The 25,833-nt window shown below is 48.5% G+C and overlaps 2 protein-coding genes across 2 annotated transcripts; both read left to right on the top strand.

Annotated features, from left to right (window-relative positions):
* Positions 1-1,793: 1,793 nt before the first annotated feature.
* On the top strand, positions 1,794-2,921 carry LOC126586202 (glycine-rich RNA-binding protein GRP1A-like). The gene is made up of 2 exons (XM_050250922.1): positions 1,794-1,985; positions 2,286-2,921. Exons 1-2 carry the CDS (start codon positions 1,872-1,874, stop codon positions 2,685-2,687), a joined length of 516 nt encoding a protein of 171 aa, XP_050106879.1. The 5' UTR covers positions 1,794-1,871; the 3' UTR covers positions 2,688-2,921.
* Positions 2,922-4,896: 1,975 nt separating this feature from the next.
* Positions 4,897-23,944, top strand: LOC126584221 (uncharacterized). Its single transcript, XM_050248676.1, has 4 exons — positions 4,897-5,402; positions 17,711-18,079; positions 23,400-23,509; positions 23,730-23,944. Exons 1-4 carry the CDS (start codon positions 4,897-4,899, stop codon positions 23,942-23,944), a joined length of 1,200 nt encoding a protein of 399 aa, XP_050104633.1.
* The last annotated feature ends 1,889 nt before the right edge of the window (positions 23,945-25,833 follow it).

Raw genomic sequence — 25,833 nt, 5'->3', positions numbered from 1 at the left:
ATTTACGTTGTTCCAAGACCTCTGATTTTGTGTATCAACAAACCAGACCTTACTTGTGGTAAATAGTAACGGGGCGGGCCGAGCCGGGTAATGAGATTTCAGAATTGGGAATCGGACCTAACCCGACTCGTTCCAAACGAGTTAAAACGGGCCGGGTCCATGGGTCCAATATCATTTTTTTTCTTCTTTTAGCCATAAAAGGGACGACCTCTTTAAGGTCGTCTTCCTCACCACATACAAGAATAAGTAGCACAGCTGCACAACAAGCAATAAATCAAAGCAAACCCAGATGCAAAAACAACAAATCAAACCCTATTAATCATGCACACAGACAAAACCAACCAAACAATGATCAAAACATCAAAATTGAAAAGAAATAGCAATCAGCATATAAACAGCCAAAAACAAAAACAAAAAACAAAAAAAACAGAACATAACCCAGAACTCGCAAGGATGATATTGTCCTTGATAGTGGTGGTGAGTGGTGGTTGTAGCGCCGACGGTGATGGGTGATGATAGTCTGGGACCAGGTTCTTTGATGTTGTTAAAAACCACTTCAAGTCAAGTCCAGAGGTCCAAAAACCCACATTCAACACTGTATTCTCCAAGACCGTCCTCGGAAAACACGTCACTCGCGTCATCTTCGTCAATCTGGAGCCCACCATCATCGACGAGCTCGTTATCGTCGTCGCGCCATCATCGTCCATCTTCGATCTCTACTATCCTTCAGGTCCCTTGGAGCATCTCCGATCTGGAGCCTCATGTCATCGTCGACACCATCTTCGACGACCGGAGTCGGGAGACAGAGACATCAAGTTGGGATTGGGAGAGATGAGCGAGAAAGATAGGAACAAAGGGTGATCCAAATATGAGATTGAGACTTAGAGAGAGAGAGAGAGTGTGTTGTGAATCTATGATGGGGTTGGGAAATGGAACTCAATCTCAACGGTGTAGATTTAAGTGGTATTAAATCAATGGTGGAAACGGTCCGGGCCGGGGGCCCGTTTCCTCAAAATTTTGGATCTGTCCCGCCTCGCTAATTTCATGGACTCGCCCTGTTTTCTATTTAGAATTTTTGGACCCGTCCCAAACCGCTTGTACCCGTCCCGACCCATGGGTCCAGGACCCGTTTGTCCACCCCTAATTCTTACTAAAGTTTGAAAAAACAGAATATTACTTAAATATTAATTAATATAATTATTTTTATTTAATGACTTATCAATTTTTAAATTTGATTGTTCTGCGAAAAATATCGTACATATCCGTTTAAGAATTTCCAGATATCGATATGGGCTCTCAGTATTAAAAGACAAAAAAATTGGTCAGATGCTCGGCGGAGATACCAACTGCTGTGGCTAGGCACGGAAATTTACGCAAAAGAAAGGGGCAAGGCCGTACTTCCATGCAAAAGATATTTTTCGCGTCACTAAAATATCTAATCCACTGTCACGTGACGAGCGGACCCTACAGCTAACCCGTCCCCTCGTTTCATTATATTTGTCGTTTTCAACCAGGGTTTCCGCAAACCGAAAGACACGACTCTATCCTCTACCCGTTTGGCAACGGCGATAACACTCCCCACCAAACAAGGGATGAAAATATCCTCAACGCAAAACAAACCAAAAACGACGACGTGTGGATAAATTCAGCATGGTGAAATTGTAAACCGCGTAGCCAAACACGCTGGGCTTGGACCTTAAACCCTGGTAACCAAACACCATGGAAATGGTTAACCCTAGTCGAGGGTGCCCGAGGGCCTATATTAACGAGGGTTGGGGGATTGTTGACCCTCGTGCTCTCTTGTTCTCTTGTTCTCTTGTTCTTTCGACGTAAAATTCGAGTCCCATTTGTCACTAGGGTTACTGGTAGCCATGGCCTCTGCCGAGATCGAGTTCCGTTGCTTCGTCGGAGGGCTCGCATGGGCCACCGACAATGAGGCGCTGGAGAGGGCCTTTTCCCAGTATGGTGAGATCATCGAATCGAAGGTCCGTTTGACGGAGAGATCGGATCTGACCCGATTCGGCCTCGGCCATCTGTCGTTCTGTTCTTCTCTCTGATCTGATTCTGTTTCTCTCTCTGTGTTACTTGATCTATGATTCTCTGTTACTATCTATGATTCTTATTATTACTCTCACAAAATCGGGTACGTTCATCTCAATCTTTCTCTCCCAAAGATTGACGATCGATCGGTTCCTTTTATTTTTTGAATTTTTTTGTGATTGTTTTATGTGATTTTGGTGTTTGATGTGTGGATCTGATGCGATCTGTGTTTTCTGTGGTTTTAGATCATCAACGACCGTGAGACTGGGAGGTCCAGGGGCTTCGGCTTCGTCACCTTCGGCAGCGAGCAGGCGATGAGGGACGCGATCGAAGGCATGAACGGCCAGAACCTCGACGGCCGCAACATCACCGTCAACGAGGCTCAGTCTCGCGGATCCGGTGGTGGTGGTGGCGGAGGTGGCTACAGCCGCGGAGGCGGCGGTGGCGGCTACGGAGGTGGTGGTGGTGGCTACGGAGGTGGCGGTCGCCGTGAAGGCGGTGGTGGTGGGTACAGCCGTGGAGGTGGTGGCGGTGGATACGGAGGTGGTGGTGGTCGTCGTGAGGGTGGCTATGGAGGCGGTGAAGGTGGCGGTGCTCGCTACTCCAGAGGAGGTGGTGGCGCTGAAGGCGGCAGCTGGAGGAGTTAGATTAGTGTTATAGGTGGTTGGGGACTTTGAGATGTTAGTGTTAACGTTTTCTGGTTGTGTTTTAGGGTCATGGTCTGTTCTGGTTCTGGTTTCCGGGTAGTTCGATGGTATTGGTGTGTGTGTTTGTGCTCGATAATTTTGATCGATGAAGCTGCTCCTATCTTTACTTTTCCATGTATTTTGGTTCCCAAAGAACAAAAAATGGTGTTTGAGAAAAAGTTGTTCGTTCTCATATATCTTTGATTTGAGTTGAAATTTGAATATTTAATCGGTCACTAATCTAAAAAATTTAAACGAACACGTTTAATGTAATTAATAAATCTAAGAGAATCATACTACAAATACCCATAAAAGTATAAGCCGCTGAACTCGTCAAATTTGGTTCTTTCTGGTGGAACTTTACTTATGATTATCTATGCCACAATACCTGAATGCGTCAGGACTCGAGGTATCTTGTCCCTGGGCTCGCGGTGCTTTCATAATTCAGCAGAGGAATGTCAACAAATTAAATTATAAAATAATTGAGAAATATTATTGTAGTTTTATAACGTTGGGCATATAAATTAGTACTCTCTGTAGCTGTACCACTGCTCGACCAGGCCAGATAAAAAATGTACGAACAGTTCTAGCTCAAATGCTTAATAATTTTGCTACGTACTCAACAATAATTCTGTCACTTCTACTAGGAGTAGCCTTTTTAGTTCTAGCATAATGTAAAGTACTGACTTTTGTTCAACATTAAGGGTTCGTTTATTAATCCTTAATCAAAATAGACAGAATTGGATTGAGGGGGAATTGAATTGAATTGAGGAGAATTGAAATCCAGATTTCCATTAAATCTGGAATCAGAGTATAAATGGTCTTGTTTGAATGTAAGTTGTTTACTAATTCACTTGATCGGAATGAAAATTTGTATGATTACTAGAATGTCTTTTATTATAAATAAATATTTTATAAAAACTTACAGGAAATCAAGTCAATTGATATAAAATTAAAAATAAAAAACTAACCCAAACCCCAACCCAACCGTTCTCTCTATCTCCGCCTCAATCATCTTTCAACAATTTCACGGTTGGTTTGAGGCCTATGGGAAGTGCTGGTTGTGGTGATGTAATTTCTTTGAAGTTTAGTTTACGGGGTATTTCATGTTGATTTGAATGTCCGGAGTTTGGTTTTTAGCATTGTTTTTGTTTGGGCCCAAAATAACAGTTTGGGCCGAGTGTAGAGTCATTCTCGGCCCTGGAGGCCTTGCGGCAAGAATATCACGGATCGTTCAGTATGTGGGCCTCCAAACCCAGGTCGGCTAGGTCATAACGCAAGAGGTCGAATCCTAGTGCAATAGGGACTCTCGACGAGGTCAATAACCTAGAAAGCGAATCCGGCTCAGTTAAGGACTAGATTCGTAGTCCTAGCGGAGATAGGACTGATCGAGGGGATGTTAATCCGGAGAAGGAGACCTAGTCCGAATAGGATTGGAACTCGGGCTCGATGTGCTGCTACTATAAATACAAGCCATTCAGCAACTGTGAAGACCCCCACAAATCAATACAAAATTGCCCTGCGCAAACTCTCACAACTTGTGATTTTTCTTTTTCCTTTTTCGCTGACACATCTTCCGTTGGCATCAACAGCACTGTGGAAGCAACCGGTGATATCTTAAGTCGGCATAGATAACTCTGTCACCGTAGAGTCAGTCGGTCTCGCAGTATCTTCCGTTGGCATCAACAGCACTGCGGCGAGAACGATTGATTACCTATCCAAGTCTCGGTCGAGAAGGGTTTCTAAATCCTTATTGGTCGAGGTCATCTCATCAGCCTTCTCGGCGAAGTGAGGTGTTACAGTTATTACATTCGGCACATTGAAAGCCGAATTTGATTCTGAACTTCGTAAGAATAGTAACCTTGTATTCAGGTTCGAGAACCCAAGAGGCCGAGACGTGTTCCTTTCTCGGCCGCAATCGCAAGACGCAGAAGTCAGTAGCGCGACCCAACGCAACATCAACAAATTTACTCCTCGGCCGAGCTTGGCCGACGAGTTGGCACGCCCCGCATTCACCGAAGGACGTAGTTAGCTCATTAATTACTCGGCCTGCGCGCCACGTAGGCTTTGTAGTTTCTAGGGTCAACATTTTGGCACGCCTGGTGGGACCTAGTGCTAAACTACGAAGTTCATGCCAATTGAAACACGATCGGTAAAAAAGAAAATAACTATGGGAAAGTCGACAACCGATTTGCCGAATCAAAGCCTGGGACAAAGTGTGCCACAGGCGCATAATCCCCTTAGCGCTGTGACACCTGAGTCTACGAGCGCGACTCGCCGAGAGAGAGAAGTTAATCTCGGCGGTCAACTCCGTGGTTTAGAGATCCCTAACAGGAACACATGCGTTCTGAATGAAGGGATAGTAGAGGAGTGTGACGAGGATGGTGGTGAAGGATCTGACCCACCAACAAGGTCGTTTCTTCGAAAGCGACTGGACGAGCAGTCTCGGTCAGTCGAACAGACGTTTAGCCGAGGCATTGACAAGCTGCATGACGCGATACTCAGTTCCAATGATCGACAAACCAGGCTGCTCGAAATGCTGGTTAGTCAAGTTGGTGGCAGCAGGCCTTTCGATCTTCGCCAACCTTGGTTACCAGGAAACAACCCGGTACCGATTGTACCGGCCGAGCCTATTCCTGCCCCGCTCAAACCAATTAACTTGGAGAAAGGAGGAGGGTCGAATAGTAGGTCAGACGGGACCGACCAGAGGGTCGAAGCAACACCTGTTGATATGACCGAAGTTCAGCGGATGATCGACTCGGCCATGAAGAAAGGGCCGAAGTTTCCTAAGTTTATTCATCCGTACCCAGCTTACGTGGAGACGTTTGGATACCCGAAGGGTTTCAAGATCCCAGATTTTAGTCTTTTTGCTGGTCAATCGTCCCTGTCTTCGTTGGGGCACGTGGCTCGTTTCACCGCGCAATGCGGAGATGTTAATAGTGATTTCCACAAGTTACGGCTGTTCAATTTTTCATTGACCGGCTCGGCGTTTGCCTGGTACATCAATCTCCCACCTAATTCCGTCCAAAACTGGGAGGAGTTGGTCGAGAAGTTCCACGAGCAGTTTTATCGGCCGGGGATGGAGATGTCAGTCTCTTCATTAGCACGGATGGCTCAAGCATCTGATGAGTCACCAATGGATTATCTTACCAGGTTCAAATCGGCTAGGAATTGGTGCCGAGTGCCTTTACCCGAAGTCGAATTTGTCAGGCTTGCTTTGAATGGCCTTGACGTCGAATACAAAAAGAAATTCTTGGGGGCAAATTTTCGGGATATGTACGAATTGGCCCAACATGTCGAGCAGTATGATTATTTGCTCCGCGAGGAAAAGACTTCGAAGACTCCAACTCGGGGAACGATTTACAAGAACCCTACTGTCAATTATGCATCAACCGAGGATGAATGTGTTAGTGTGGATGCGGCTGAGATAGTAATAGATAAGCCATACATTTGCAAGGCATTGACTCAGGTTGATTCTAGAGAAGCCAAAAGTCGCTCGGCCACTGAAGGAACATCGAAACCGTCAAAGGTTTATACTTTTGATATTACCAAGGCTTACGTAATTTTTGACCAACTGTTATCAGCAAGAATCATTAAGCTTCGGCCCGGTCATAACATTCCTAAGGCCGAAGAGCTTAAAGGAAAGGTGTATTGCAAATACCACAATTCGAGCAAACACACGACAAACAATTGCGTCGTATTTCGTGATAACGTCCAAAGCTGGATTGATAATGGCAAACTGAAGTTCCCCGAGAAGAGGATGAGTGTTGATACTGATCTGTTCCCCACGGCAACAGTAAACATGGTCGACGCGTACTTACCCAAGGACAAAGGGAAAGGCAAGGCTGATGTGGTTGAGACACAACGCCCGCGGAATCAGAATGTTCGGCCACGGTTCATGGCCGATTTTCGTTCAAATAAACTACCTACGGCTTTAATGGGGCCCGCTATTGTCAAACCTATGATGGATTATAGCACCGACGAACATAGTGGGACGGCGATTTTGTGCAGGAAATGTAGAGCGAAGGTCGACAGTGAACCAGAGGAGAAGCATTCTTCGCAACCCGTGGCCGTAACTCGGCAAAAGATAGCCAATGAAGGCCAACATCATGGGGTTTTTGGGAGGCTCGGTCCTAAAGTACGGATGGAAGAGACACCCCCGGTCAGGCGGCGCCTCGATTTTGATGCTTCATTTTATGACGATGATTACTATAAGCGTAATTCTAGCAGTTCAGGATCATCACGGAGTCAAAAGACCTTCAAGCCTCCCGAGCCTAGAGATCAACGTTGGTATACATACCATTCTTCGAAGGGCGTCTACACCGCGTTGTCCAAATCTCAGAAACGCCGGCATCAACGGATAGATTGCATGGCTCGCCGACAAGCAGCCCAAGAAACTTCGGCCCCTAAGTGGCGGCCGAAGGATACAGTTGCCACTGATGAGGAGCGACCACCTCCAGCAATTATGACAGAGTTGGCTCAGGGGAAACGGCTGGTCGATCAAGACGTCGAGACCATGTTTGAAGAAGCTGATAAACGGATCAAACTTCTCATTCGACCAGGGGAAATGAAGGCACGTCTTGAACATTTCAGGCAAGAGGCCGAAAGCAAATTATCCCCGCTAGTTATATAAGAGCCTTTGGTCAAAATTCGACGGAATTTGCATCCCCCGTTCCTTGGGGAGTCTTTGGAGTATATGCCAGAATTTTATAAGAAACATTCGGCCAACGATCTGTATGGTTTGCCGAAGGCATGTCAGGACACCATTGATCTTGTCCTGACTTGTCCGGATGCTGAGCGGATCATCCAGAAGACCTCAGATCCAGGATTGAAAGCAAGGTTCCAGCACATACGAGAAGCTCGTGTTTTTGGATTTGAAGTCGACCCGTATACCGATATCGATGTCGCTGACCTTCCTTTCTCGCTGGAGGACCTTCAGTATTTACGGTATCACTTTGAAGTATTTTCGGCGGTTTCTCTCTTCGGCCTTACGACCGATGAAATCGCACGTATTGCCCGTCTGGATGCTTATCTTGACACTAGGGATGCTCGGCTACACTACCAGGAGCAGGTTCAGGTTTTGACCCCAAGTTCATTGTCAATCTCGACCTTACCTGAGGCGGTCACGCAGAACCAACAAGTGGCCGAAGCGGCTCCGCCGAGTGACATTATTGAAGAAGGGACGGAAGAATCTCGTTGTCCGACTCTGACGATAACTGAGTCCGTAGTCGCTGACCAACCGAACGAGGAAGGTCTTGACCAGTTGGGCCCGTCAGTCCTGGATAATATGGAAATCAGTATGGTCCATGTGTTACCTGCCGATTTTCAATCAAGCACGGCTCAACCAAATTTCCTCGATGGAGATGTGGATGCTGAGGAACCCGGCCATGTTGATTTCGTATCAATTGCTGAAGGCGAGCCAACAACAAAAGATGATAGTCTAAAGGTTGCTTTGGCCGAATTGTTCCCTCGTTTATCATCGGCCAAGCTTCACCATTTAAAGCCATTGTATGTAACGGCACACATCGAGGGATATCCGGTTTCTAAAGTTTTTGTCGATTGTGGAGCTACTGTCAATATCATGCCCCTGAACATCATGAAGGCCTTACGCCGTTCAAATGACGAGCTTATTCCGTCAGGAATCACAATGAGTAGTTTTGTCGGCGACAAATCCCACACCAAAGGTGTGCTTCCGTTAACTGTGAATATTGCCGGTCGCACCCATATGACCTTCTTTTTCGTGGTTGATTCCAAAACCGAGTATAATGCACTGCTCGGCCGAGATTGGATTCATCAAACCAGTTGTATTCCTTCCTCATTGTACCAAGTGCTTGTCTTTTGGGACGGCAAATCGGTCACTGTTCATCCGGCCGATAGCCAGCCCTTCGAAGCCAACATGATTCAAGCACGGTATTATGACGATCACGTCGGCTATATTACTTTGCAAGGCTTCAATGAAGAGGGACGGCCGACTCGGATTTCCGTTCAGAAAGCTATCGAGGTTGGCGCCGAGACTGTTCAGCAGGATTCGGCGAGACTCGGATTAGCTAACTTTCTCCCCAAAGCCGATGTTTAACACCGATCGGGAAGCACGTAGGGCCGTGGTTTCATCTACTATGGAACGACTGCTGGCCCATTGGTATACGATATCTAAACAACCAAATTCGGGCGTCAACCTCGTCGAGTTCCTTGCTGAGGGAGATAATGGGCCTGTATTATCTTTTGATAAAATTCGAGCCGCCCCGGCCGAGCTCGAAGATCATCGGCCCCTCGTTAAGGACCCTTTGGAAGAGATTAATGTTGGGACGGCCGATGACCCACGGCTTTTGTTTATTAGTGCGTTACTCCCCCAACGAATGAAAGACGAGTTTCGTACCTTGCTTACGGAATTCAAAGATTGTTTTGCTTGGAGTTATCATGAAATGCCCGGCTTAGATCGTACTCTGGTCGAGCATGAATTACGTATTAAGCCCGGGTTTAAACCTTTCCGTCAGCCACCTCGTCGATTCTCGACCGAAGTACAACTCAGTATCAAGGATGAACTAGTTCGGCTTTTGAAAGCCGGATTCATTTGGACAGCTCGATATGTCGAATGGTTGGCAAATATCGTTCCTGTATTAAAGAAAAATGGTGCATTGCGCATCTGTACCGATTTTCGCAATCTGAATCTGGCAACTCCCAAAGACGCGTATACAATGCCGATTTCAGATCTGTTAATCGACGCCGCGGCGAATCATGCGATCTTCTCCTTTATGGATGGACATGCCGGGTACAACCAAATATTTATTGCCGAAGCCGATGTGCACAAAACTGCTTTCCGTTGCCCGGGGGCACTCGACACTTACGAATGGGTTGTTATGCCATTCGGCCTCAAGAATGCCGGCGCCACGTACCAACGGGCGATGAACACCATCTTCCATGATTTAATTGGTACCATCGTCGAAGTTTACATCGATGATGTTGTCGTCAAATCTAAACGCCAACGGACACATCTGGACGATCTCCGACAGGCTTTCCTTCGCATGCGTCAGCACAACCTCAAGATGAACCCTGCCAAGTGTGCCTTTGGTGTCTCGGCCGGGAATTTTCTTGGTTTTCTCGTACATCATCAGGGGATTGAAGTCGATGAGAATAAGGCACGTGCAATCGTCAGTGCTCCACCACCGACTACGAAGAAACAACTGCAGTCCTTACTCGGCAAGATAAATTTTCTCCGCCGATTTATAGCTAACTCGGCAGGAAAAATGAAAGCGTTTTCCACGCTTTTGAAACTTAAGGACTCGGATACATTTGCGTGGACGACCGAGCATCAGGCGGCATTTACACAAATCAAAGTCTCCCTTACAACGCCGCCTGTTCTTGTTCCACCTCGGCGCGGTAAACCCCTCAAACTATATATTTCGACGGCTGAAGAGTCCATCGGCTGCCTCCTTGCCCAAGACAATGATGCCGGGCGAGAGCAGGCTATTTTTTACCTCAGTCGAAATCTTAATCCACCGGAGATCAATTATTCCGCCGTGGAGAAGCTCTGTCTTGCCGTGTTCTTCGCCGCCTCCAAACTCCGGCATTACATGCTTCCGTCGGTCACACAAGTTATTGCCCAGACCGACGTCATCCGGTACATGCTTACCCGGCCGATCGTAAAAGGGAGAATTGGGAAGTGGACGATGGTGTTGTCCGAGTTTAGCCTACAATACGTGCCTCAGAAAGCTGTCAAAGGCCAAGCATTGGCCGATTTCCTGGCTCACCATCCTTCCCCCTATGGTTTTGGGGACACCGATGTCGAAATCGGCATGGTTGAAGCACGTGACAACTATTGGACGATGTATTTTGACAGGTCCAGTACTTCATCCTCGGCCGGCGTTGGAGTTGTCATTCAATCTCCTAATCATGATCGTTGGTATTTTTCGCTTAAGTTGGATTTTGACTGCACCAATAATCAGGCCGAATATGAAGCCTTAATCATCGGCCTTGGCCTCCTTCATGACTTGCGGGCCACCCGTGCCCTCGTCCTCGGTGACTCTGAACTTGTGATCAACCAACTTAATGGATCTTTTCGATGCATGAGTTGTACCCTGGCACCCTACCACATGGTTGCCAGCTATTTGGCCGAGTCCTTTGCCGGTATTACGTTCGAGCATGTTTCCCGGATCCATAATACCGACGCAGATGAACTGGCTCAAATTGCCTCTGGTGCACAACTCCTGGGGGGTAAGCTAGGCCGAGAAATACCGGTGCTACGACAATTATACCCGGCCTTGGTCAACCAGCAAATCCTCCGGCGCAACGATGTAATACGCACTCGAGTCATGTCTTTACCTTCGTTGTTAGACCGACAAGATACTATAGAGGTCTGCACCGTCGAGGCAACACCAGATGATTGGAGAAAACCCATTATGCAGTACCTTGATAATCCCAATGGAAAACATAGTCGCAGGACACGAGTTCACGCCACGAACTATGTCACGTACCAGAACGAGTTATATCGAAAAGGGGAGGATGGATTACTACTGCTATGCCTCGGCCCCCAAGAGGGTGCTCGGGCGATCTCGGAAGTTCATGAAGGGATTTGCGGAGCTCATCAATCCGGACGGAAAATGCAATGGCTACTCCAACGACACGGCTATTTTTGGCCGAAATTACTGAAAGATTGTATCGAGTTTGCACGAAGATGCGTCCAGTGCCAAATACATGGGCCTATACAAAGGGTCCCGGCCGAATCATTACATTCGGTCATTAAGCCATGGCTGTTTAGAGGATGGGCCATGGATGTAATCGGCAAAATCACGCCGACTTCTGGAGCTGCTAAGCATGCATGGATAATAGTCGCAACGGATTACTTTACCAAGTGGGTCGAAGCAAAATCATATGCCGAGTTAAAATCTAAAGAAGTTTGCGATTTCGTGGAGGAACACATTGTGACCCGGTTCGGTGTGCCAGAAACGATCATAACCGACAATGGAACAATCTTCACAACCGAAAGGTTTAAGGAATACACGGCCAATTTGAAAATTCGGCTGGAACAGTCCACACCGTATTATCCACAGGCGAATGGACAGGCCGAGGCAAGTAATAAAGTGTTGATCGGTATCCTCGAAAAAATAATAAAAGAAAAGCCTGGCATGTGGCATTTGAAGGTGAACGAGGCATTATGGGCATACCGAACGTCTCCCCGGTCGGCGACTGCGACAACCCCACACGCATTAACCTACGGACACGATGCAATGCTACTAGTCGAGTTGAGCATAAATTCGTTGCGATTAATTGAACAAAGTAGTTTGTTTAGCGCCGAATATAGTCAGTCCATGAGACAGGAATTAGAAGATTTGGAAGAAGCACGACTTGACGCTTATAACTTATTAGTGGCGAAAAAACAGATTGCCGAGCGAGCCTATAATCAAAAGGTGCGACAGAAAACATTCGGCGAGGGTGAGTTAGTGTGGCAAACGGTGTTGCCCGTAGGAATAAAAGATCCTAGGTTCGGCAAGTGGTCGCCGAATTGGGAAGGGCCGTTTATTATGCATAAGGTATATGGAAAAGGGGCATATCATCTTAAAGACCGAACCGGTGCGGTCCATAGATTACCGATTAATGGGAAGTTTTTGAAGAAATATTATCCGGTCACATGGGAAATGCGGGAATAGTAAACCAGTCCATTAAAATTGATAAGTATTTACAAAATGAGTAGGTCGGTTAGTTTACATTCAGATACATTTAAGGAGAAGAGGGAAGAAGAGTGCTGAGCAGGGCCTTCAACTCCAACCACCGCACGTCGGCCATGATAACTTCAGCTTGCCGGTTCTTCTTGTCCAGCTTCAACCGCTCGACCCGCTTTGTTGCAGCCACGTATTCAGTAAGGCGATCCTTTCCTCCCGATTCAAAGTCTCTAGCAAGCTCGGAAGCAATGGCCGACCGACGTTTTGCCAGTTCGGCCATCTGACGATCGAGCTCGGCTAGTACTTCTCCTTTTGCCCTCAGATCATCGATTTTCGGGCGAAGAGTGTCTTGAACGGCCGTGGCAGTCTGTAGATCCTGTTCGGCCTTTAGAGCAGTCTGGAAGACACTAAATGTCTCCCGAACCCGCTCCAAGGCAGACGACGCCTGAACGATGGCATCTCCACTTAGGCGACCGTCGGCCCCAAGATCGTTCAGACATACGCCAAGCTGATCAAGACCATTGCGCTCTAGCACTTGAGACGCGGAGAGCGACAGAACTTCCCGCAGCTGGGTTAAAGCGTTTGGATCGGCAGCTTCAGTTGGAGCGGCCGAAGGGCCGGACTCTGCAGTTGTGCTGGAGAGGAGGGCTTTGAATTCGACCTCCCACGAAACCTACATGTACAAACAAGGTTAGGCTTAAAGAAAGTCATGACAAGAATAGCAAGAAGGTTTCGTTTTTTTTAACCTGCCGAGAGGAGACCTCGGCCATGTCCCCAGGATCGTTGCTCGAACCTAAAGAACTCAATGGCCGAGCCCAGTGTCTTAGATTGCTTCTCAATTCACGCGGCCGATGGAGGTTATCTACGTTTGATGGCCACTGAGGCGGCCAAGAAATATAAATAACGCCCTTCGGCGCGTAGAATTGACGGTGAAAAGAATATAAGGGCACCTGACATTTAGTATTGTCTTCGTTTAGAATTCTAGAGCAGAAAAACAATCAAGGAAAGACGGTAGAAGATACTTACGAAGGCCGAGGTAACCTCCTGTGGAGGGATATGGAAGCCCTGGTCTTGAGGATGAACGGGCGATTCCGCCGTCGCCTCGGGTTCCTCGAGTGGACGTTTACCGCGGTCGGCTGCAGATGGGCCGACCGGAACAGCCGTTTTGAAGGAGGCAGGAACATCCTGATCCTGGGAAGGAGCGAGGGGTTCGGCCGCCGCCGTCGGCTCCTCGACTGGGCGCTTGCCACGATCAGCCGTGGAGGGACCGGCTTGAACCACCATCTCTGACTTTAGGGGAGGTTGCCGACGAGAGTGATGACGATCTGCCAGCGGGACCTCGTCGCTCCCTTCACTCTCTTCCAGGATGAAGACCGAGGGTTTTGGATTTTCAGGGGCTGCTCCTTTGGTCGCAGAGACCACCTTTTTTGGAATAGGTGCCTCCTCGACGGAGGGAGGCACAACTGGTGTACCAGCCCCAGAGACAGGTCGCGGTCGACCTGTCTCTGCGGCCGGGGCAGGCTGTTTCTCGACCGAGGGTTGAACAACGGCGGGAGAAGCGGAAACACTGGGAGTTGTCGCCCCTGTAGTTTGACTGGAGATGACATGGATCTCCCGTGCGCCCTTCTTTGCCAGTTGTTTCACCAGCTTGGCAGGCGGCGGAGGTTCGACGGCCGGCTCGGCCTCTTGGCGGGGTCGTTTGGTTGGCACGGCCCGAACAGCAGCTTTATCCTTTTTAACCAGGGCCGATTTTTTCTCGACCATGGCCGCGGCAACAGCTTCCATTTTTCTCGAAGGCCGATGACCTGAGAAGATAAGAACAATTCAGTAAGGCTAATCAATATGCAAGGTTGGAAGGAACCGGTGATAAATGAAAAATTACCTTGAGGTTGGGGAGCCGAGGCCTTCTTCGGACGGTCACTGAAGAGTTTGTTTAGCACCTCTTCGACCGGAGCACCAAAGAACTCCCGGATGTAATTTTCCCACCACTCACCGAAGGTGTCGGTGCAATGGGTTTCTGGGGTGGCTGGTCGAAGGCAGAATTTTTGGCAGCGCTCTTGGAACTCCCTCACGGCAGTATTACATTCCGTCTCCGAGGAACGAGGCTCACGTCCACGGCTTAGGATTGTTCGCGAGGAGAGAAGGGGGACGGGGCAGCCCTGAAGGTAGCCGAGCTGTCGGGCAAGGAAGTTCAGATGATATACTTCCCAACCCGACCGTTTCCCATCACAGCCGAGAGGGAGGTCGCGAGCAAGCACAAACGACCCCCAGGTCTGACGAAGATCGGCGTCTTCCTCCGAACTCCATGTAGAGGTAGGCAGCCTGATGGAGGAAGGATAGTCTCGACGACGACATATCAGGAACTCGTCGTTGGAGAAGTCGTCGAGAGCGAAGAGGTACCGAAATACCTATTCGGCTTGATGGGGAGGTATCGGTCGAGAGGCCAACTGAGGTCCAAGCGCCTCCGTTGGTGAGAAGTCAGCTATGGCCGGCCGAAGGGAGACGAAGTACACTTGTAACCAGAGCTGGAAGACCCAGAGGGGACCATTCTGGTGTGGGTCGACCTTGTGGAGGGTTGCTTCGGCCACGCAACGGAAGAGTTGGGCGAGAATGTTGGAACTCAGTGCCAAGACGTGACCACTAGCCAGGGCCTCAGCTACCGGCATGTTCTCGACCAAACACTTGTTTGATTTGGTACAACAAATATATTTGTTGTACCAATAGAAGAGGAAGGCTTCATGCTCTCCTTCTCGCATGTCTTATTCTCCTCGGCCGGCGAAGTGAAGATAAATGGTGTTGTAATTACAGAAGTTCTTGTGGAGCTTCTGAATGTCTTCCTTCGACGGGATGTGACCATCGCGGCTCAGGGTCTCGAAGGCTCGACGGTCGAAAAGCGTCTTCAGGTCGATATTCGACGGGTGCCTAGAGAGAGTCGCGTCGACAGGGATCCCGGTTGCCGAAGTCCCTAGAATGGCGGTGATATCCATGATGGTGGGACCAATGGGACCAAGAGGAAGAACCATTGTGTTGGTGGCCGAGCACCAGAAACACAGAGCGGCTAGGAGAAGCTCCTTGTCGAGGACGACATCCATGGACGAGAGGAGGATGGCGTCGTAGATGCCGAGTGCCTTCCATTGATCACCGAAGAGCCGTTCCATTCGAACGACCCAGGCTGCCCAGGTTGTGGTCGTCGAGGGCCAGGAGCCCTGGGGTTTCGCCGCGTCCCATCGCGACCATTCAAACCCTTGAAACAAGGGTGTTAGGCAGTGCTCCTGGAGGAGGCCAGTGATGGTCGGCGGTATTGCAACCTTGAAGAAAGGACCCAGGATCTGGTGTTGAGTGCTCATGTCATTTTCAAACCGTATAGTCTTGATCGAGCTCCGATCAAGAATCTTCTGATGCTGGTCACATTCCTTTGAAAGCTTGGAGATGAAGGACGCCATTGTAAGAAAGAATCACGGCGTAAAAGGATTTTCTGGGTTGGGGGTTTAAAGACGAAGACTTGGAATAGAGGGATGCAATAGAGAGCAATAGCAAGGGATTTCAGAAAGTTTTGGGAGCGTAAAGTACGAATGAGAGATTTTCAGTATTTATAGGCTTTTGGCAAGAAGGGTAATCGTTTGAAATTCAAAACAAAGGGGCAAAATCGACCGAAAGAATCGCAGATCATGATGAAAATTTGGGAAATGCAGTTGAGAAGACCGAAGGTTTCAGATGTTGGGGGCGCACGATTGCGTGTGACGGCGAAATTAATGGCGGAAGACGTTTCGACGCCTGCACGATGAAAAGTGGGCTCACGAACTGAGAAAGTGGCTCGCGGATTGAGATAGTGGTCATAATGTCGACGGTTCAGGCATCCGCATGCCTTGGACGTCATCATTGGGGTTGGCCGTATTAAAGAACGCCAGGTGGCAAGTTTGGTTAGCAGGATCAAGATCGTGCAATCGTGTTCAATAAATGCGCCTTGGAACTCGGGCATTAGGGTTCTGAGTGACAGATTCGCTTCTTTAAGGCTGAAACTCGGCCAAAGAATTCAGGCCGAAGACCTCAGAAGCGAGGGGGCAATGTTTGGGCCCAAAATAACAGTTTGGGCCGAGTGTAGAGTCATTCTCGGCCCTGGAGGCCTTGCGGCAAGAATATCACGGATCGTTCAGTATGTGGGCCTCCAAACCCAGGTCGGCTAGGTCATAACGCAAGAGGTCGAATCCTAGTGCAATAGGGACTCTCGACGAGGTCAATAACCTAGAAAGCGAATCCGGCTCAGTTAAGGACTAGATTCGTAGTCCTAGCGGAGATAGGACTGATCGAGGGGATGTTAATCCGGAGAAGGAGACCTAGTCCGAATAGGATTGGAACTCGGGCTCGATGTGCTGCTACTATAAATACAAGCCATTCAGCAACTGTGAAGACCCCCACAAATCAATACAAAATTGCCCTGCGCAAACTCTCACAACTTGTGATTTTTCTTTTTCCTTTTTCGCTGACACATCTTCCGTTGGCATCAACAGCACTGTGGAAGCAACCGGTGATATCTTAAGTCGGCATAGATAACTCTGTCACCGTAGAGTCAGTCGGTCTCGCAGTATCTTCCGTTGGCATCAACAGCACTGCGGCGAGAACGATTGATTACCTATCCAAGTCTCGGTCGAGAAGGGTTTCTAAATCCTTATTGGTCGAGGTCATCTCATCAGCCTTCTCGGCGAAGTGAGGTGTTACAGTTATTACATTCGGCACATTGAAAGCCGAATTTGATTCTGAACTTCGTAAGAATAGTAACCTTGTATTCAGGTTCGAGAACCCAAGAGGCCGAGACGTGTTCCTTTCTCGGCCGCAATCGCAAGACGCAGAAGTCAGTAGCGCGACCCAACGCAACATCAACAAATTTACTCCTCGGCCGAGCTTGGCCGACGAGTTGGCACGCCCCGCATTCACCGAAGGACGTAGTTAGCTCATTAATTACTCGGCCTGCGCGCCACGTAGGCTTTGTAGTTTCTAGGGTCAACATTTTGGCACGCCTGGTGGGACCTAGTGCTAAACTACGAAGTTCATGCCAATTGAAACACGATCGGTAAAAAAGAAAATAACTATGGGAAAGTCGACAACCGATTTGCCGAATCAAAGCCTGGGACAAAGTGTGCCACAGGCGCAGAATCCCCTTAGCGCTGTGACACCTGAGTCTACGAGCGCGACTCGCCGAGAGAGAGAAGTTAATCTCGGCGGTCAACTCCGTGGTTTAGAGATCCCTAACAGGAACACATGCGTTCTGAATGAAGGGATAGTAGAGGAGTGTGACGAGGATGGTGGTGAAGGATCTGACCCACCAACAAGGTCGTTTCTTCGAAAGCGACTGGACGAGCAGTCTCGGTCAGTCGAACAGACGTTTAGCCGAGGCATTGACAAGCTGCATGACGCGATACTCAGTTCCAATGATCGACAAACCAGGCTGCTCGAAATGCTGGTTAGTCAAGTTGGTGGCAGCAGGCCTTTCGATCTTCGCCAACCTTGGTTACCAGGAAACAACCCGGTACCGATTGTACCGGCCGAGCCTATTCCTGCCCCGCTCAAACCAATTAACTTGGAGAAAGGAGGAGGGTCGAATAGTAGGTCAGACGGGACCGACCAGAGGGTCGAAGCAACACCTGTTGATATGACCGAAGTTCAGCGGATGATCGACTCGGCCATGAAGAAAGGGCCGAAGTTTCCTAAGTTTATTCATCCGTACCCAGCTTACGTGGAGACGTTTGGATACCCGAAGGGTTTCAAGATCCCAGATTTTAGTCTTTTTGCTGGTCAATCGTCCCTGTCTTCGTTGGGGCACGTGGCTCGTTTCACCGCGCAATGCGGAGATGTTAATAGTGATTTCCACAAGTTACGGCTGTTCAATTTTTCATTGACCGGCTCGGCGTTTGCCTGGTACATCAATCTCCCACCTAATTCCGTCCAAAACTGGGAGGAGTTGGTCGAGAAGTTCCACGAGCAGTTTTATCGGCCGGGGATGGAGATGTCAGTCTCTTCATTAGCACGGATGGCTCAAGCATCTGATGAGTCACCAATGGATTATCTTACCAGGTTCAAATCGGCTAGGAATTGGTGCCGAGTGCCTTTACCCGAAGTCGAATTTGTCAGGCTTGCTTTGAATGGCCTTGACGTCGAATACAAAAAGAAATTCTTGGGGGCAAATTTTCGGGATATGTACGAATTGGCCCAACATGTCGAGCAGTATGATTATTTGCTCCGCGAGGAAAAGACTTCGAAGACTCCAACTCGGGGAACGATTTACAAGAACCCTACTGTCAATTATGCATCAACCGAGGATGAATGTGTTAGTGTGGATGCGGCTGAGATAGTAATAGATAAGCCATACATTTGCAAGGCATTGACTCAGGTTGATTCTAGAGAAGCCAAAAGTCGCTCGGCCACTGAAGGAACATCGAAACCGTCAAAGGTTTATACTTTTGATATTACCAAGGCTTACGTAATTTTTGACCAACTGTTATCAGCAAGAATCATTAAGCTTCGGCCCGGTCATAACATTCCTAAGGCCGAAGAGCTTAAAGGAAAGGTGTATTGCAAATACCACAATTCGAGCAAACACACGACAAACAATTGCGTCGTATTTCGTGATAACGTCCAAAGCTGGATTGATAATGGCAAACTGAAGTTCCCCGAGAAGAGGATGAGTGTTGATACTGATCTGTTCCCCACGGCAACAGTAAACATGGTCGACGCGTACTTACCCAAGGACAAAGGGAAAGGCAAGGCTGATGTGGTTGAGACACAACGCCCGCGGAATCAGAATGTTCGGCCACGGTTCATGGCCGATTTTCGTTCAAATAAACTACCTACGGCTTTAATGGGGCCCGCTATTGTCAAACCTATGATGGATTATAGCACCGACGAACATAGTGGGACGGCGATTTTGTGCAGGAAATGTAGAGCGAAGGTCGACAGTGAACCAGAGGAGAAGCATTCTTCGCAACCCGTGGCCGTAACTCGGCAAAAGATAGCCAATGAAGGCCAACATCATGGGGTTTTTGGGAGGCTCGGTCCTAAAGTACGGATGGAAGAGACACCCCCGGTCAGGCGGCGCCTCGATTTTGATGCTTCATTTTATGACGATGATTACTATAAGCGTAATTCTAGCAGTTCAGGATCATCACGGAGTCAAAAGACCTTCAAGCCTCCCGAGCCTAGAGATCAACGTTGGTATACATACCATTCTTCGAAGGGCGTCTACACCGCGTTGTCCAAATCTCAGAAACGCCGGCATCAACGGATAGATTGCATGGCTCGCCGACAAGCAGCCCAAGAAACTTCGGCCCCTAAGTGGCGGCCGAAGGATACAGTTGCCACTGATGAGGAGCGACCACCTCCAGCAATTATGACAGAGTTGGCTCAGGGGAAACGGCTGGTCGATCAAGACGTCGAGACCATGTTTGAAGAAGCTGATAAACGGATCAAACTTCTCATTCGACCAGGGGAAATGAAGGCACGTCTTGAACATTTCAGGCAAGAGGCCGAAAGCAAATTATCCCCGCTAGTTATATAAGAGCCTTTGGTCAAAATTCGACGGAATTTGCATCCCCCGTTCCTTGGGGAGTCTTTGGAGTATATGCCAGAATTTTATAAGAAACATTCGGCCAACGATCTGTATGGTTTGCCGAAGGCATGTCAGGACACCATTGATCTGGTCCTGACTTGTCCGGATGCTGAGCGGATCATCCAGAAGACCTCAGATCCAGGATTGAAAGCAAGGTTCCAGCACATACGAGAAGCTCGTGTTTTTGGATTTGAAGTCGACCCGTATACCGATATCGATGTCGCTGACCTTCCTTTCTCGCTGGAGGACCTTCAGTATTTACGGTATCACTTTGAAGTATTTTCGGCGGTTTCTCTCTTCGGCCTTACGACCGATGAAATCGCACGTATTGCCCGTCTGGATGCTTATCTTGACACTAGGGATGCTCGGCTACACTACCAGGAGCAGGTTCAGGTTTTGACCCCAAGTTCATTGTCAATCTCGACCTTACCTGAGGCGGTCACGCAGAACCAACAAGTGGCCGAAGCGGCTCCGCCGAGTGACATTATTGAAGAAGGGACGGAAGAATCTCGTTGTCCGACTCTGACGATAACTGAGTCCGTAGTCGCTGACCAACCGAACGAGGAAGGTCTTGACCAGTTGGGCCCGTCAGTCCTGGATAATATGGAAATCAGTATGGTCCATGTGTTACCTGCCGATTTTCAATCAAGCACGGCTCAACCAAATTTCCTCGATGGAGATGTGGATGCTGAGGAACCCGGCCATGTTGATTTCGTATCAATTGCTGAAGGCGAGCCAACAACAAAAGATGATAGTCTAAAGGTTGCTTTGGCCGAATTGTTCCCTCGTTTATCATCGGCCAAGCTTCACCATTTAAAGCCATTGTATGTAACGGCACACATCGAGGGATATCCGGTTTCTAAAGTTTTTGTCGATTGTGGAGCTACTGTCAATATCATGCCCCTGAACATCATGAAGGCCTTACGCCGTTCAAATGACGAGCTTATTCCGTCAGGAATCACAATGAGTAGTTTTGTCGGCGACAAATCCCACACCAAAGGTGTGCTTCCGTTAACTGTGAATATTGCCGGTCGCACCCATATGACCTTCTTTTTCGTGGTTGATTCCAAAACCGAGTATAATGCACTGCTCGGCCGAGATTGGATTCATCAAACCAGTTGTATTCCTTCCTCATTGTACCAAGTGCTTGTCTTTTGGGACGGCAAATCGGTCACTGTTCATCCGGCCGATAGCCAGCCCTTCGAAGCCAACATGATTCAAGCACGGTATTATGACGATCACGTCGGCTATATTACTTTGCAAGGCTTCAATGAAGAGGGACGGCCGACTCGGATTTCCGTTCAGAAAGCTATCGAGGTTGGCGCCGAGACTGTTCAGCAGGATTCGGCGAGACTCGGATTAGCTAACTTTCTCCCCAAAGCCGATGTTTAACACCGATCGGGAAGCACGTAGGGCCGTGGTTTCATCTACTATGGAACGACTGCTGGCCCATTGGTATACGATATCTAAACAACCAAATTCGGGCGTCAACCTCGTCGAGTTCCTTGCTGAGGGAGATAATGGGCCTGTATTATCTTTTGATAAAATTCGAGCCGCCCCGGCCGAGCTCGAAGATCATCGGCCCCTCGTTAAGGACCCTTTGGAAGAGATTAATGTTGGGACGGCCGATGACCCACGGCTTTTGTTTATTAGTGCGTTACTCCCCCAACGAATGAAAGACGAGTTTCGTACCTTGCTTACGGAATTCAAAGATTGTTTTGCTTGGAGTTATCATGAAATGCCCGGCTTAGATCGTACTCTGGTCGAGCATGAATTACGTATTAAGCCCGGGTTTAAACCTTTCCGTCAGCCACCTCGTCGATTCTCGACCGAAGTACAACTCAGTATCAAGGATGAACTAGTTCGGCTTTTGAAAGCCGGATTCATTTGGACAGCTCGATATGTCGAATGGTTGGCAAATATCGTTCCTGTATTAAAGAAAAATGGTGCATTGCGCATCTGTACCGATTTTCGCAATCTGAATCTGGCAACTCCCAAAGACGCGTATACAATGCCGATTTCAGATCTGTTAATCGACGCCGCGGCGAATCATGCGATCTTCTCCTTTATGGATGGACATGCCGGGTACAACCAAATATTTATTGCCGAAGCCGATGTGCACAAAACTGCTTTCCGTTGCCCGGGGGCACTCGACACTTACGAATGGGTTGTTATGCCATTCGGCCTCAAGAATGCCGGCGCCACGTACCAACGGGCGATGAACACCATCTTCCATGATTTAATTGGTACCATCGTCGAAGTTTACATCGATGATGTTGTCGTCAAATCTAAACGCCAACGGACACATCTGGACGATCTCCGACAGGCTTTCCTTCGCATGCGTCAGCACAACCTCAAGATGAACCCTGCCAAGTGTGCCTTTGGTGTCTCGGCCGGGAATTTTCTTGGTTTTCTCGTACATCATCAGGGGATTGAAGTCGATGAGAATAAGGCACGTGCAATCGTCAGTGCTCCACCACCGACTACGAAGAAACAACTGCAGTCCTTACTCGGCAAGATAAATTTTCTCCGCCGATTTATAGCTAACTCGGCAGGAAAAATGAAAGCGTTTTCCACGCTTTTGAAACTTAAGGACTCGGATACATTTGCGTGGACGACCGAGCATCAGGCGGCATTTACACAAATCAAAGTCTCCCTTACAACGCCGCCTGTTCTTGTTCCACCTCGGCGCGGTAAACCCCTCAAACTATATATTTCGACGGCTGAAGAGTCCATCGGCTGCCTCCTTGCCCAAGACAATGATGCCGGGCGAGAGCAGGCTATTTTTTACCTCAGTCGAAATCTTAATCCACCGGAGATCAATTATTCCGCCGTGGAGAAGCTCTGTCTTGCCGTGTTCTTCGCCGCCTCCAAACTCCGGCATTACATGCTTCCGTCGGTCACACAAGTTATTGCCCAGACCGACGTCATCCGGTACATGCTTACCCGGCCGATCGTAAAAGGGAGAATTGGGAAGTGGACGATGGTGTTGTCCGAGTTTAGCCTACAATACGTGCCTCAGAAAGCTGTCAAAGGCCAAGCATTGGCCGATTTCCTGGCTCACCATCCTTCCCCCTATGGTTTTGGGGACACCGATGTCGAAATCGGCATGGTTGAAGCACGTGACAACTATTGGACGATGTATTTTGACAGGTCCAGTACTTCATCCTCGGCCGGCGTTGGAGTTGTCATTCAATCTCCTAATCATGATCGTTGGTATTTTTCGCTTAAGTTGGATTTTGACTGCACCAATAATCAGGCCGAATATGAAGCCTTAATCATCGGCCTTGGCCTCCTTCATGACTTGCGGGCCACCCGTGCCCTCGTCCTCGGTGACTCTGAACTTGTGATCAACCAACTTAATGGATCTTTTCGATGCATGAGTTGTACCCTGGCACCCTACCACATGGTTGCCAGCTATTTGGCCGAGTCCTTTGCCGGTATTACGTTCGAGCATGTTTCCCGGATCCATAATACCGACGCAGATGAACTGGCTCAAATTGCCTCTGGTGCACAACTCCTGGGGGGTAAGCTAGGCCGAGAAATACCGGTGCTACGACAATTATACCCGGCCTTGGTCAACCAGCAAATCCTCCGGCGCAACGATGTAATACGCACTCGAGTCATGTCTTTACCTTCGTTGTTAGACCGACAAGATACTATAGAGGTCTGCACCGTCGAGGCAACACCAGATGATTGGAGAAAACCCATTATGCAGTACCTTGATAATCCCAATGGAAAACATAGTCGCAGGACACGAGTTCACGCCACGAACTATGTCACGTACCAGAACGAGTTATATCGAAAAGGGGAGGATGGATTACTACTGCTATGCCTCGGCCCCCAAGAGGGTGCTCGGGCGATCTCGGAAGTTCATGAAGGGATTTGCGGAGCTCATCAATCCGGACGGAAAATGCAATGGCTACTCCAACGACACGGCTATTTTTGGCCGAAATTACTGAAAGATTGTATCGAGTTTGCACGAAGATGCGTCCAGTGCCAAATACATGGGCCTATACAAAGGGTCCCGGCCGAATCATTACATTCGGTCATTAAGCCATGGCTGTTTAGAGGATGGGCCATGGATGTAATCGGCAAAATCACGCCGACTTCTGGAGCTGCTAAGCATGCATGGATAATAGTCGCAACGGATTACTTTACCAAGTGGGTCGAAGCAAAATCATATGCCGAGTTAAAATCTAAAGAAGTTTGCGATTTCGTGGAGGAACACATTGTGACCCGGTTCGGTGTGCCAGAAACGATCATAACCGACAATGGAACAATCTTCACAACCGAAAGGTTTAAGGAATACACGGCCAATTTGAAAATTCGGCTGGAACAGTCCACACCGTATTATCCACAGGCGAATGGACAGGCCGAGGCAAGTAATAAAGTGTTGATCGGTATCCTCGAAAAAATAATAAAAGAAAAGCCTGGCATGTGGCATTTGAAGGTGAACGAGGCATTATGGGCATACCGAACGTCTCCCCGGTCGGCGACTGCGACAACCCCACACGCATTAACCTACGGACACGATGCAATGCTACTAGTCGAGTTGAGCATAAATTCGTTGCGATTAATTGAACAAAGTAGTTTGTTTAGCGCCGAATATAGTCAGTCCATGAGACAGGAATTAGAAGATTTGGAAGAAGCACGACTTGACGCTTATAACTTATTAGTGGCGAAAAAACAGATTGCCGAGCGAGCCTATAATCAAAAGGTGCGACAGAAAACATTCGGCGAGGGTGAGTTAGTGTGGCAAACGGTGTTGCCCGTAGGAATAAAAGATCCTAGGTTCGGCAAGTGGTCGCCGAATTGGGAAGGGCCGTTTATTATGCATAAGGTATATGGAAAAGGGGCATATCATCTTAAAGACCGAACCGGTGCGGTCCATAGATTACCGATTAATGGGAAGTTTTTGAAGAAATATTATCCGGTCACATGGGAAATGCGGGAATAGTAAACCAGTCCATTAAAATTGATAAGTATTTACAAAATGAGTAGGTCGGTTAGTTTACATTCAGATACATTTAAGGAGAAGAGGGAAGAAGAGTGCTGAGCAGGGCCTTCAACTCCAACCACCGCACGTCGGCCATGATAACTTCAGCTTGCCGGTTCTTCTTGTCCAGCTTCAACCGCTCGACCCGCTTTGTTGCAGCCACGTATTCAGTAAGGCGATCCTTTCCTCCCGATTCAAAGTCTCTAGCAAGCTCGGAAGCAATGGCCGACCGACGTTTTGCCAGTTCGGCCATCTGACGATCGAGCTCGGCTAGTACTTCTCCTTTTGCCCTCAGATCATCGATTTTCGGGCGAAGAGTGTCTTGAACGGCCGTGGCAGTCTGTAGATCCTGTTCGGCCTTTAGAGCAGTCTGGAAGACACTAAATGTCTCCCGAACCCGCTCCAAGGCAGACGACGCCTGAACGATGGCATCTCCACTTAGGCGACCGTCGGCCCCAAGATCGTTCAGACATACGCCAAGCTGATCAAGACCATTGCGCTCTAGCACTTGAGACGCGGAGAGCGACAGAACTTCCCGCAGCTGGGTTAAAGCGTTTGGATCGGCAGCTTCAGTTGGAGCGGCCGAAGGGCCGGACTCTGCAGTTGTGCTGGAGAGGAGGGCTTTGAATTCGACCTCCCACGAAACCTACATGTACAAACAAGGTTAGGCTTAAAGAAAGTCATGACAAGAATAGCAAGAAGGTTTCGTTTTTTTTAACCTGCCGAGAGGAGACCTCGGCCATGTCCCCAGGATCGTTGCTCGAACCTAAAGAACTCAATGGCCGAGCCCAGTGTCTTAGATTGCTTCTCAATTCACGCGGCCGATGGAGGTTATCTACGTTTGATGGCCAC

Source organism: Malus sylvestris, chromosome 10 (assembly GCF_916048215.2).
Source record: "Malus sylvestris chromosome 10, drMalSylv7.2, whole genome shotgun sequence".
Classification (NCBI taxonomy): Eukaryota; Viridiplantae; Streptophyta; class Magnoliopsida; order Rosales; family Rosaceae; genus Malus; species Malus sylvestris.
This window is presented reverse-complemented; position numbering and strand designations above follow the sequence as displayed.

Coding starts and splice junctions, on each gene's coding strand:
- LOC126584221 (XM_050248676.1), top strand. CDS start 4,897: ATGGGAAAGTCGACAACCGATTTGCCGAATCAAAGCCTGGGACAAAGT. Junction 5,403..17,710: donor AACTTGGAGAAAGGAGGAGG/GTCGAATAGTAG, acceptor CCCACCAACAAG/GTCGTTTCTTCGAAAGCGAC. Junction 23,510..23,729: donor TGGTGCACAACTCCTGGGGG/GTAAGCTAGGCC, acceptor TGGAAAACATAG/TCGCAGGACACGAGTTCACG.
- LOC126586202 (XM_050250922.1), top strand. CDS start 1,872: ATGGCCTCTGCCGAGATCGAGTTCCGTTGCTTCGTCGGAGGGCTCGCA. Junction 1,986..2,285: donor GTGAGATCATCGAATCGAAG/GTCCGTTTGACG, acceptor CTGTGGTTTTAG/ATCATCAACGACCGTGAGAC.